At 30.7% G+C, this 12,761-nt stretch overlaps 2 protein-coding genes across 2 annotated transcripts; both read right to left on the bottom strand.

Annotated features, from left to right (window-relative positions):
- Positions 1 to 460: 460 nt before the first annotated feature.
- On the bottom strand, positions 461 to 1,121 carry LOC115992530 (NADH-ubiquinone oxidoreductase 20.9 kDa subunit-like). The gene is made up of 2 exons (XM_031116734.1): positions 953 to 1,121; positions 461 to 837 (listed from the first exon to the last, which is right to left on the bottom strand). Exons 1-2 carry the CDS (start codon positions 1,113 to 1,115, stop codon positions 689 to 691), a joined length of 312 nt encoding a protein of 103 aa, XP_030972594.1. The 5' UTR covers positions 1,116 to 1,121; the 3' UTR covers positions 461 to 688.
- An 8,948-nt stretch (positions 1,122 to 10,069) lies between these two features.
- Positions 10,070 to 11,529, bottom strand: LOC115991016 (putative protease Do-like 14). Its single transcript, XM_031114772.1, has 6 exons — positions 11,452 to 11,529; positions 11,227 to 11,326; positions 10,671 to 10,790; positions 10,418 to 10,600; positions 10,197 to 10,324; positions 10,070 to 10,075 (listed from the first exon to the last, which is right to left on the bottom strand). Exons 1-6 carry the CDS (start codon positions 11,464 to 11,466, stop codon positions 10,070 to 10,072), a joined length of 552 nt encoding a protein of 183 aa, XP_030970632.1. The 5' UTR covers positions 11,467 to 11,529.
- Positions 11,530 to 12,761: the final 1,232 nt, after the last annotated feature.

The raw sequence follows: 12,761 nt of genomic DNA, 5'->3' as shown, positions 1-12,761 counted from the left end.
CTAGTACCCCACTATTAAACAAGAAGATCGAGAGAGAACATTCTAAATCCTAGGACCTTACAAGTTACAAGAACCATGCACATATGCAATAGTTGACACAAGTGCACGCACTATGGTATTCATCAAACCATCAATTAACAAACCTAAATTCATAATCACATAGAAAGAAAACATTCAGATAATTCTCCTTAAAAATTGACCCAAAAAGATAGCAATCCCGTCCTTTACGACGCCTACATTAATCACAAAATCAAAAACAACATTCTTGCAGATTCCAGAGAGTACCTCTAAAAGGGTCTCCTAATTATTGAGTCAACAACACCGTAACACTTACATTGATTTTCACATCAGATAAGATTTTTAAATTCCCACCCTATCATTTCCACAATTAGACATTATGGATGTGTACTATCATTTAACACTACATTCTGATATTCACAACACATGATAATCAAACCAATAAAGCCAAAATCAAAAGGGTCTTTGGAAATACCAATTCTTTGGTGTTTTCTCAATACAATGCAACACAATAGTCTGAGAATTATTATCATCATTGAAACATACGATCAGGACAAAATATCATGGGAAAAATAAAAAGAACAACAAAAAAAAAAACCTTAAAAATTAAAACTTGTCTGAAAAGAGTGACAAATTTAAGGACTGGTTGAAAAACCCAAAAAAAATGGTGTCACTTTTTGTAACGAGCTACCTCGCCGTCGTTGGGGAAAAAGCCCATGATTCGACCCGCCGAGTTCTGGTAAGCGTACATGAACCCACCCATAAGCCCGATTATGCCTCCGGTCACCATCGACGGTCCCCTAATCCCTGGCTTAATCCCTATTTTTTCACACCCAAATGATTCAACATTTCATTGCTCAATTCAGTTTCGGAAATTGAAGAAACAAATTTGAAAAAGTAGTGAGAGAAAGAGAGAGAGAGAGAGATGGGTTACCGGAGAGGTAGCCGACGGTGACGGAGACGCCGGTGATGGTGACGAAGCGGAGGTAGTCGAGGGAGTTGAAGTTTCCGACGACTCTGGTGAACGGAGGGTCCCGATCTAAGACTGGGTACTCTGGCTTCACCGATGCTGTGATGTCTATGTTCATCTTCGACATTTTTACCTGAGTTGTAGACTTCTGTACTCTGCAGTCTGCCACTGCTAGTGTAAATTACTAGAGGAAATGGGATTTTGGGCCTCATGGGCTGAGTTCTAGCTCTAAATGGACTATTAGGCTTTTTGAAAGTTTTGGGGATCATGTTCTTTTAATTTTATGAAGAAAAAAAAAAAGATTAAATTATATTTTGGATAAGTTTTGATTTAAGTGTGCCTTTGGAGAAAGTTGATTTACCTTTTAATTTATTTATTTAGTTATTTTTCAAATAATATAAATCTTAACTTATTAAGAAATGAGTTAGTTTTTAACTATTTGTTACACATTTAACATAAAATTTATCAAAAATTATATTTTCTTTTTAATAAATATTATACAAAGAAGTTATCAGAAATTGCATAATCCAAGGGCACTCTTTTTTTTTTTTTTTCTTTTTTTTTGGAGGAAATCCAAAGGCACTCTTATTCATTTTAATCCTATAATTTTGAATTTAATTGAATATGGTCATATTGTCCACTTGGAACTGTTTCGTTAAGAGGAAATGGGATTTTGGGCCTCATGGGCTGAGTTCTAGCTCTAAATGGACTCTATTAGGCTTTTTGACAGTTTTGGGGATCATGTTCTTTTAATTTTATGAAGAAAAAAAAAGATTAAATTATATTTTGGATAAATTTTGATTTAAGTGTGCCTTTGAAAAAAGTTGATTTGCCTTTTAATTTATTTATTTAGTTATTTTTCAAATAATATAAATCTTAACTTATTAAGAAATGAGGTAATTTTTAACTATTTGTTACACATTTAACATAAAATTTATCAAAAATTATATTTTCTTTTTAATAAATATTATACAAAGAAGTTATCAGAAATTGCATAATCCAAAGGCACTCTTTTTTTTTTTTTTTTGTGGAGGAAATCCAAAGGCACTCTTATTCATTTTAATCCTATAATTTTGAATTTAATTGAATATGGTCATATTGTCCACTTGAAATGCTTCGTTAAGTGTCCCAAAAATGATGTTGTTTTGTTATTTTTGTAAGTCTCAAATTAAAAAAAAAAAAAATCAGGAAAATAAATTTGACAAACCTGAATTCATAAAAAATACCAAAAGAATCACAAAATGTAACACTAACATTGATTTTCACATGTTATAAAACAAAAAAAAAAAAAAAAAAAAGTATTTTCACATCATAGAAGGTTTTAAATCCCCCACCCCTATTGCAGAGTGGTGCTAAATTTATAACACATGTTCACAACACTTTCTAGATGGTAAGTTGTTATTGGTCTGAAATTATTTTTTTACCCACCAATAACAACATGTCACTTAGGATTTGTTGTGAAGATATTATGAACATAGTATTTTATTGGAGATGTAACACAACATTTTGAGAATTATTGTCATTGTCATCATTGAAACAGATGATCAGGACAAAACACATCAAGGGGAAAAAAAAACAAAAAACTCTGTTTGATACATGTGTTTAAATACACGTTTTCAGTTTTTAAATAACATTACACGTATTTCTACATATTTTTTCACCCACACATATTTTTAAAAAATACAAACAACATTACTAGAACAACATTATCAAACGGGCCCTTAAGATGCTGCAAAACAAATATTGTTCAATGTTCAAAGTTCAAACTCATGCCAATTGATCACTAGATTAATAAAAACAACTAAAATGATGGTTAACCAACATCATGCATGAATATTAAGACAAAAAAATGGTGAGAGAGAGAAATCTATTGTGAGATACATAAAAATTAAAGTGGTCACATAACAGTTATTGATGCTATTGTTTTGTTCACACACATTCATTATCCGATACGCATAATGATAAATGGCAAGTGGGTTTGTATTGTGTTTGGTAGGGAGCCATTTTACACTTTCTCTCACAATTTTTTACATCATACATAAGTTCGTTGTACAAACACTGCAAATTAATTAATTTCTAGCATCTTATTTTCAAAAATAGAAAACAAGAATCACAACAGTTATTAAAGAGCAAAGGGCTTTCTCATAGCCACAAGAACACATTGTAGATAGAGGATAAAAAGATCCATGAGGCCCAAGGCCGGCTCAACAATTTTGGGGGCCTTAAGTGAAAATTTTAAGTGGAACATTTTTTATATTTAAAATTTATTTAGTATCATTATAATACAAATGAGTTCATATGATACACACCAAATTATTAATTGGTATGATAATTTATAATAATTGATAAAATAAGAGTATGCATTAAAAAAAAATGTGATAAATTATTAATTAGTGTGTGGCGGGCTAGCTATGATGTTCTGTGGCCTCCGGGCAAACTGTGCAGTGCTGTATGCACTGTGCAGTCTTGTTTGCACAGCCCACAGCCAGTGTGCAGTGTGCACTATCACTATACAGTGTTGTGGGTTGTGCATCCCGTGCATTGTGCAACTATGCAAAAAATGTGTTGTACTCCTATCAATCAATCAAGTAGTAAAATAGATTCAAAAAATATATAATTTAAAATATTTAAATTGAATCAATAGCAAACTCCTCCATTTTAATTTTCGAAAAGATAGAGAGAGAGAGAAGGTTACCTCTGGTATGCACATGGCCCTCATTGCCTCTTTTCAATTTTGAATTTACTGTGAATTGAAGGGAATGAGCAAAAAAAGATTTCAAGCTAGACTGAGCTTATAGAAAAAGATCAAGAATCAAGATGAAAAGAAGAAGGGTAAGAATATAGTTGGAGAGGCAGAGTGATAGAGAGATGAGAGATTTTTTTTTTTTTTTGAAATTTGTAATCTTTATTTTTGCATATTTCAAGACAATTACGTTGTATTATCAATGAATTTTTCTGGAATTAATTTTGATTTTAGCATATTTCAAGAATGAGTTAATAAATTTGTCTCCTAAAATTTAATTTTGTTAGTTGAAGTTTGACCATTTTTTTGTTTTCCCTTTTTAATCTTTTGCATTTTAGGATAAAATGAATCCTTTTTAATGCATTTTATTAACCAATAAAAGTACTTAAATTTTTTTTAATTAAAACATATAGATAAATTTATTATATATATATATATATATTTTTTTTTTAACAAGTGGGGCCTTCTTTTATTTGGGGGCCTTAGACGATTGCATCAATTGCATCAACTGTTGAGTCGGCCCTAATTAGGGCATACCATTGCTAATTTCAACTCATATGTGAGTGTTGTGATGGATTGGGCTAGTGAGGTGGAGATACTAGCTAATGGACCCAAGCTGTTGGTGACACAAATTGGTCTATAGATGGAGCAATCAGTGGGAGGTGCTGATTCGGTGGCAAAGTGGAGCTTTAGAGGAAGAAATGATGGTTAAGAGAGGCAGAGAGCTCTCCACTAAGAGAGAGAAATTGGGTAAAATCCCTTTTGTTTTTGCTAGGGATTTGTATTTTGTAATTGTTTTGGGTATTTTATTTGCCTAGGGTTTTTTTTTTTTTTTTTAAAAATCCCGAATAGAGAATTGATTTATTGTTTTGTCTAATACTTCAATTGGGAGTTCATAAAGGAATAGAATAGAATGAGTAAATAAAAAAGGAATGGAAATGAATGAAATAAATTGGAATGAAATGCATTTAAGGGAAAGTAATGGAAAAGAAATGAATAGAATAAAGCTAGGTAATATTGTTTGGATGTTTTTAGATAAAGGAATGGAAAGTAAGTTACATTGTTTGGGAGTAACATAGAGGAAAATGAATATAATTATTTTATGATAATATTATTATTAGATCTCTATTTTAAAATAAAGGGTTGAATATATAGGGATATTTTAGGAGTTTCAGTGAAAACTTCATTAATAATTTCATTCCCTTTGATTCCTCCAATTTTTGGGGAATAAAAATTTAAGATTTTGAAGGAATAAAGATGAATGAGTGTTCCCTCTTACCCATTTTATTAATTCTATCAAAACTTTCAAACAAGGAAATGGAAGGAACATTCCAAAATAATTTATTTTATTCCATTACTTTTCCACCTTCCAAATGGAGTGTAAAGGGTTTATCTGTTTAACTTTTATGAATTATGATTGTCAGATTGTGTTATTAGATGATCATTTAGAGTGAAGGTTCTTAACTTTGAATGTAATGTTGGTTAGTAATTATTAGTCAACTATCTTTTTTTTTTCTTCTTTTTTTTTTTTTTTGGCTGAGAGATTAGTTAACTACCTTACATGTACTATAAATGTGTAAATGCATTTTGGCTATATCTTGATGTGTTTTAGGATGATTGAACTATGATGGAATACAAATTTTATGATATTTTATTTTTAATTATGAAATTATCTAGTTCAAATAAATTTTGAGAAGAACTTAGCGTAAATTAAGTTATGAAGGGTATTTTATGTTAATACAACTTATTGATGTTTGAAATAATGGTTAGTTTTTTCAATTGTTCACAACCACTATTATATTTGCATATGAATCCTCTTAAGCCAATATTTTACTTTTTGAATTTTCATACATACAAATTTTAGGTTTATGCATATAGTGAAGATTAGAACCCTATTGAAACGAACTTTATTTGTTTTAGTTTGAGATAACATAACTAAATTATATCTCTATGTAAAGTTTTCTAGTATGCTAAGTGAGTTAATGAGTGCAAAATACAAAAAGTCTAATATTAATAAACTATAAATAACTAAATAAAAAATCAATCATATATTTATTTAACAACAATCACCACATGTTTTATCTAATTAAAATTTAGAATAAAAATGATCATAAGTAGTAGTGCTAAACTTAAGAAAGGAATTTTATCATGCATCTATTTACATTTTTTTTCTTCTAATAATTCGATTAATTGTATATATTTCCATGGCAACAAAATTTTTTTATTTTTAAATTTATTCACGTATATGCGAGGGTTACAAGTTACTACTGCTAGTAATAAGTGAATAAAAATCATGTCTTAATTGTATTTTGCTGCAAAGTTTTTTTTTTTTTTTTCAATTTATAAAGTAACTTAATATGAAAGCTTTTGTTCATGATAAGTATATGAAAAAGTAGTATTACTCTGATTAACATTTATACTTAAATTATAAAAAAGTTGTGAAATAAAATTTAATGTCACCAACATTTTTTTTTTTAAAATTTTCCTCAACTTTGCTAACATTTGATATATTCGGGCCAGAGTATGAATCAGAATCACTGCCATCCCATCTACTACTCATGAGCTCTTATCTATATATATATATATATAAAGAGCCAATTAAGGCTGGCCATGGGTCAGTTCAGGTCAGGTTTGTGCCCAACTTGGAACTGACCCGATAGAATCGGGTGGCAAAAAATCTTATTTGCTGCCGATTGCCGGAGTAGTTGGGTTGGGTGGATAAGAACTTCAAAGGGTGGCGGACGGGTTGGTTAGTGTCATATACTTGAGAAATGATGAGAAAAACCCAGATTCGACAAAAATCTCATCGGATTTTATGAGATTTCGCCAGATCTGGTCAAAATCTCACTGGATTTATGTGAAATATCATTGGAATTTGGGTTTTTTCGTCGGGATTTGGAAAATTTTTGTCAGAATACGGGTTTTTTGCCAGAATCTGGGTTTTTGTTGGTCGATAAGGGTTTTTCGGTTTTTGGGGGAAGGAAACCAAAATCAAACTGCTGGAGTTGATTTCTAATGGTGAAGACCTGTTGTCGACTGCCAGAGTAGTCAGGTCGACTGGCGTCGAATTGGATCCTGTCGATTTCTTTGGGTGGGTCGGGTCTTCGGCTGGGTTTGGATAGCCCTAGACCCAATGCATTATAGCTATAGTAAACAACCACAAGACTTTGGTTTGTTTTGCTGGCCTCTTTCTTTTTTTTCCCCGATAATATAGTCCGGTCAACTCTTTTTTATTTATTTATTTATTAATTTTTTTTAAATACAGAGCTATTAGTTAACCCAACAAATTGTCATAATATTTTCATAATTTTTGAGATGTTAATTCCTTATAAGTCAAAATAAAATATCATACTAGAACCAACTACAACTAAAAATAAAGGTATTGTGAAAAAAAAAAATGCTACATCCACAACATTTTTATAACAATTTCATAACAAAAGTGTGAATTGTAAAGCTATAGTAGTAGCTATAGTTTATTTTTTGGTTTATTCAATTGCACTGTTCATTGGCCTTTTTTTTCTTCTTCAGTAATATCACCTAGTCAACTTTTTTTTTTTTTTTAAATTTTATTTTATTTTATATAGAGTGGTTAGCTAACACAACAAATTGTCACAATATTTTCACAATTGTTGAGGTTTAATTCTTTATAGGTCAAAATAAAATATCATACTAGAACTAACCACAACTAAAAATAAAGGTATTGTGAAAAAAGAAGTGTTACATCCACAATATTTTTCACAACATTTTCATAACAAATTATAGGTAGTAATGTTATACCATTCTGTAGAGCCAAAATTCACTGTTTCACATATAATTTTCTTAGGTTGACTTTTTGTATTTTTTATTGTGTTTTTATCTTTACGCACCATTTTAAGTAAAAACACTATTTTTCACCCACAGAAAATCAAAAATTTAGGATAAAAACACTTTTCATCCTTTAAGTTTAGGATAGTCCACACTTCCTCTTAAATTTTAAAATCAAGCAATTTTTCCCCTAATATTTTGGAAAATAGCAAATATGTCATATTGGTATTCTCTCATTTAAACCCTAATGAAAACTTATGATTTTTAAAATATTCCATTGTGTAATGTCTAAAATACCTCCACTAAATTTTAATATCCCAAAAATTTTCTTCGCGTACTTTAAGTTTTAGATGGTAGTAATGCTTAGAAAGTTGGAATGATAATATAAGGTGTTTTATTTATTACCTAGAGAACATTGATTTTCTAAATTTAAATATTTGAAACTCATAATTTATTTAATGGAAAATTTGATGACACATGCGCCCTTTTGTTATTTTTTAAAAATTTTTTTCTTTCCTAAAATGGGAGTTCATTAAAAACTAAGTAAACTAAATATTACACCTAGACTCATGTAGAATGATAAAGAAGAAAGTATGAATGACAAAATTTTTCATTGTGTATAGTTAATGCTATTTGATGAAGAGCTTCAATTGTAGCATATGATATCATTCATTTAGAAAATTTAAATATTGTGACATGTCTTTGTAAAAATCAATTGTGTATTTATGGAAGATGATGATATTAATTAACATTCTTAGAAGTTTTTCGTGAATGGATATTGTCTTTAGTAAATAAGTACCAAGAAACTATTATAATAAAATAGATATTCATATGTTAAATAACTACCATAATTTTGTGTGTGATAAAAATTCTTATAGAAATAAGATTAACTTTGGATGACACATATTTTTAATGTATAGAGTTATATTTCTTCAAGTAGAAATTTTATTTTAATCTTCTCATTTAAGGGTATGTTTGGTTGGGTGGATTTTAGAGAAGATGAAAAAGGGAGAGAAAATAGGGGAGAAAACAATTTTGATGGTTGTTTGGTGGAGCACGAGTGTTTTCTCTTTAAACCCATCAAAATATTTTCTCGGGGAGTAACTGAAGAAAAAACATCATGCGAACTAAATACCAAATTTACCCCTCCCCTTTCAGTGTATCTATGCATATTTTCTATGCATTGAGTTACGTTGAGTTACGTTCTCCTTCTTTTTTTTTTTTTCCCGGTGAATGAGATGATTTCATAAAAAACTAAGAAAACTCAACAGACTCAGGACACAGCCTGTTAAAGCACAGCCCATTGTTGTCTTGTTCAATGAAAACAAAAACGTCCACAAGCGGACTTTCAAAAATTCTAAAATCAAGTCTTGATCAGCACCTATCCTTGCAAGTGCGTCTGCAAATTAATGTAAGAATACGTTGAGTTACGTTCACACCTCATACTGTGTTCTTTTTTTCTTAATTTTCAACGTCTTGCCTTTTTATTTTTTGGCCTTTGTTTTTCCCCTTTTTTTAAATCAACGGTGGTGTTATTAATCGGGGTCCTCACTCTTTTTTTATTATTATTTAAGAAAGCACCTCTAGCTAGTGATTATTAATCAGTCAGTTTTATATCATCTCGATCTAGCAAAGACAGTACGCGTTTGGATTGAAGTCAATCCACTTGATCATTAAGATGTGATTGGACTAGGTCAGGACATGCAGGACGTTGCTGCTCATGTTTTAGGCCAGTGGTCTTCGTCAAACAGCTCCTTTTGACTCTTTTGATGTGAGGTTGGGCCTTCTTGTTTTGTTTCTATTATTAGGGTCAAGGCTCTTTATATGCCTGTGTAGTTTTATTTCTTCCTTAATAAAATTTTCGGTTCATCAAAAAAAAGACGTTGAAATTTCTAAGGTCGATCGGTGCATGACATTGATACGTATGACGCCCAACACCACATCAAATCAAGTTACAATACCAAAAAATGGCAAATACCACGATATTTACCTTAAAAAAAAAAAATTAATAGAAGAATACCATGAATTTACTTGAATAACGTTACAGATCAAGTTCTCTGTCCAATCATAAATGGCCATGTCATATCACTAAATTCATGTGATGCATTAAAAAAAATAAACCAATTAAAAATCACCATGTACTTCTTAATAGGTCTCACTAGTCGCTAACCCGTGCGATGCACGGGAAAACTATTGGAAAATAATAAAGCATGCATATATTAAAAGACATATTGTCTTGCGATATAGGACTATTTACTTCCGTACGCTGATAATATTGAAATTTAAAACCAAGAATCTGTGAAGCATGAGACTGCAAAGAATGACAAAAGTATTAGTAAAATAAAGCTATTCAATTAGTATACTATAACTTGAAGACCAGTCAACCTACGACACATCCTTACCTTGGGAAAAATTGGAATCAGTTCATATTGAAATTTAAAACCAAGAATCTGTGAAGCATGAGATTGCAAAGAACGACAGAAGTATTAGTAAAATAAAGCTATTCAATTGGTATACTATAACTTGAAGACCAGTCAAATCTGTGAAGCATGAGGAAAGCAAGACCTACTGGTTTATGGAGAAGTTGTATATAGGTTTTCGTTTATGGAACAGTTGTATTACTAAGGGAGACAACATATACAAAGCACCAAAGACACTGACCTTTCCTTTGACTGAACCCCTCATGCCTTGAAAATCAACCACAACATGAGCACATGTTAAAATTGTACCATCCTGATCAATTATAGTTCCTGACCCTATACTCTTTCCATTAGTAATGCCATAGAACCCTATCAAACACAAAGATCACAAACAACTGTTAGATCCTATTTTTAAACAAATTAACTAAATCTCAAACATATACAACAACCCAAAATATATACCCCGTAGAACCGAAAGATTTACTACAGCAGGACCAACCCTAGCGGCAGCATTTGCAATTGTATCTCTCCCCAAACAATTGCAACATGGTTTGGGGTCACCTCCAACTGCCCCCAAAGAATTGTCTTTCTTTATATCCGATGATGGAGCCGAACCAACTCTAGAAGAAAATAATGGAAGCATTCCTCCAATTTCAAGCTCGAATTGAACCCAAAAACATATCAATCTATTGCCAAATAAAATTTAAGAACAAACCAGGTTGCCATGGATCCGATAAAAGTAACGAAGGGCAGGGAAATATGTATTGCGTAATTCGCCATGGTAGCGATAGTGATTCCTGCAGAGCCACAAGAACCTTCACTGCTACATTTGCTCCTAAAATGTTATCATAACAAAAGCATATAAGATTTTTTTTTATAAAGAACCAATTGGAATTGTTGTGGTTTGTTTGATTTAAGAACATACTAAATAAAACCCAATTCTCAGTTTTGTATTTTAAGAAAGACCCACAAAGAAAGAATCAAAATTTAAACTTTAGCTACATTTGCTCCTAAAATTTATCATAACAGCATATAAGATTTTTTATTTATAAAGAACCAATTGGAATTGTTGTGTTCTGTTTGATTTCAGAACATACTAAATAAAACCCAATTCTCAGTTTTCTATTTCAAGAAAGACCCACAAAGAAAGAATCAAAATTTAAACTTTAATACTTCTCAATTATACCAAAATGAAAAAAAAAAAAAAAAAAAAGAAGAAGCAAAGAAGTGGTAAGAGAATCAAAACCCAGAAAAGAAAATTAGAAGCTTACTGGAATTTGAGTTGCTATTGGCATACAAAAGACCCGACCCGGCAGAAGCGATTGCTATGATGCGAAGGAGAGAGTTTCTATTGGAAACTGAGAGCTTTCTCTGCCACAAAATTGTTTCTAAAAAAATTAGATAAAAAATGAAAAAAAAAAAAATTGGCGCTGTGAGAATATTAATGAAAGGAGGTTCGGAAATAAAAATGAGAAGATGAAACAGAAGAAGAGTACCAGAAAAATGGACATAGCTTCGATGAAAGCAGAAGACCACAAAAGAAAGAGCAGCTGTGCTTGATTCAAAACCCTAGTTAAAACCCTGGTTTATGCAAGAGAAGGCGCATAAATATTTAGTCCTTACATTTAAGTTTAGGTTTAGGTTTAGGTTTTAAGAGAAGGCGCATAAATATTTCCCGTGACATCAGTTTTATGTTTTTTTTTTTAAATTTATTTTTATATTATATTTAAAAAATGTGCTGACATGGAAAATTGTGGAAGCTTCAAAAGTTTCGGTTTTATATATATATATAGATTATTAATAGGAACAAATGGACAATTGTTTTTATTTTTAGAAAAAAAAAAATTGCAACCTAACGGCTTAGTGCAACCAAGATTTTTAAGCCAAACTTTTATTATATCCGTTTGAGATCTGATTATTTTGGTGAAACTAAATTTTTATTTTATTGAAAGTACTATAAATAAATGTAAAAGTTAACTTAAATAGTACAGTGTGACTCATAAATAGTACTAGAAAGTGCAGTGAGACCTATAAATAGTAACAAAAATAACTAAATAGTAAAATAAGTTGACAAAAATAATCTTTACCAAACAGACATGGTTGTAATATTCAATAAAGCACGATATTATCGTTTCAAGGATAATTCAATATAATGTAGTTACATTCTTAAATTTAATGAACTGAACCTATGTAATTATATCTAAATTTTACTCAATAATTTACCCTATTGAGAGCCTTTTAAATTTAGACCAAATACAGTTAGCACTAAAAATCCTACGCATGCATAGGTGTGTAATGTATGAGATAATTCTTCCTCCTCGGAAGTATTGACGACGGCTTGATCATGTATGCAATATCCTTACCAACAGGTAGATTTCTTGGAATATTCCCGGATGTTGATGCTTGTTGCTGTTGTAGTAAACACCGCTTCAAGAAACTGAAAGCCCACATACAAGATACAGGATTTTAGAAATTTCTATGCCTTATTTATTAAATTTAAAAATATTGAAGACTTTACCACGTTAAAAGGCAATGCAAAGTTCACTTAATAGTATAGTGAGAGTGAGGCTTATAAATAGTATTAAAAAGTGCAATAAAATTTATGAATAATAATAAAAATAAATTAAAATTATAAATAAACTAAAATTTTCAACTTATCTCAAATAGACACGATAAAGTGCAAAGTGGTAGGACTACTCGTATCTCAATTAGGTGAAACATTTTTGTGTAAAATAATGGATTTCTTTCCTGCTCAAATATTTGCCGACCCCAAGCCAATTGAACATTGTGTATGTGTGAAGAAAAT

Source organism: Quercus lobata, chromosome 5 (genome assembly GCF_001633185.2).
Source record: "Quercus lobata isolate SW786 chromosome 5, ValleyOak3.0 Primary Assembly, whole genome shotgun sequence".
In the NCBI taxonomy this organism is placed as follows: Eukaryota; Viridiplantae; Streptophyta; class Magnoliopsida; order Fagales; family Fagaceae; genus Quercus; species Quercus lobata.
This window is presented reverse-complemented; position numbering and strand designations above follow the sequence as displayed.

Bases quoted from the DNA above. Each gene is read 5' to 3' on its own strand.
- LOC115992530 (XM_031116734.1), bottom strand. From the start codon at position 1,115: ATGTCGAAGATGAACATAGACATCACAGCATCGGTGAAGCCAGAGTAC. The intron at 838-952 runs GTAACCCATCTC...GTGAAAAAATAG, and splicing joins CACCGTCGGCTACCTCTCCG to GGATTAAGCCAGGGATTAGG.
- LOC115991016 (XM_031114772.1), bottom strand. The intron at 10,791-11,226 runs GTAAGCTTCTAA...ATAACATTTTAG, and splicing joins CAATAGCAACTCAAATTCCA to GAGCAAATGTAGCAGTGAAG. The intron at 10,325-10,417 runs GTATATATTTTG...TGTGTTTGATAG, and splicing joins AAATCTTTCGGTTCTACGGG to GGTTCTATGGCATTACTAAT.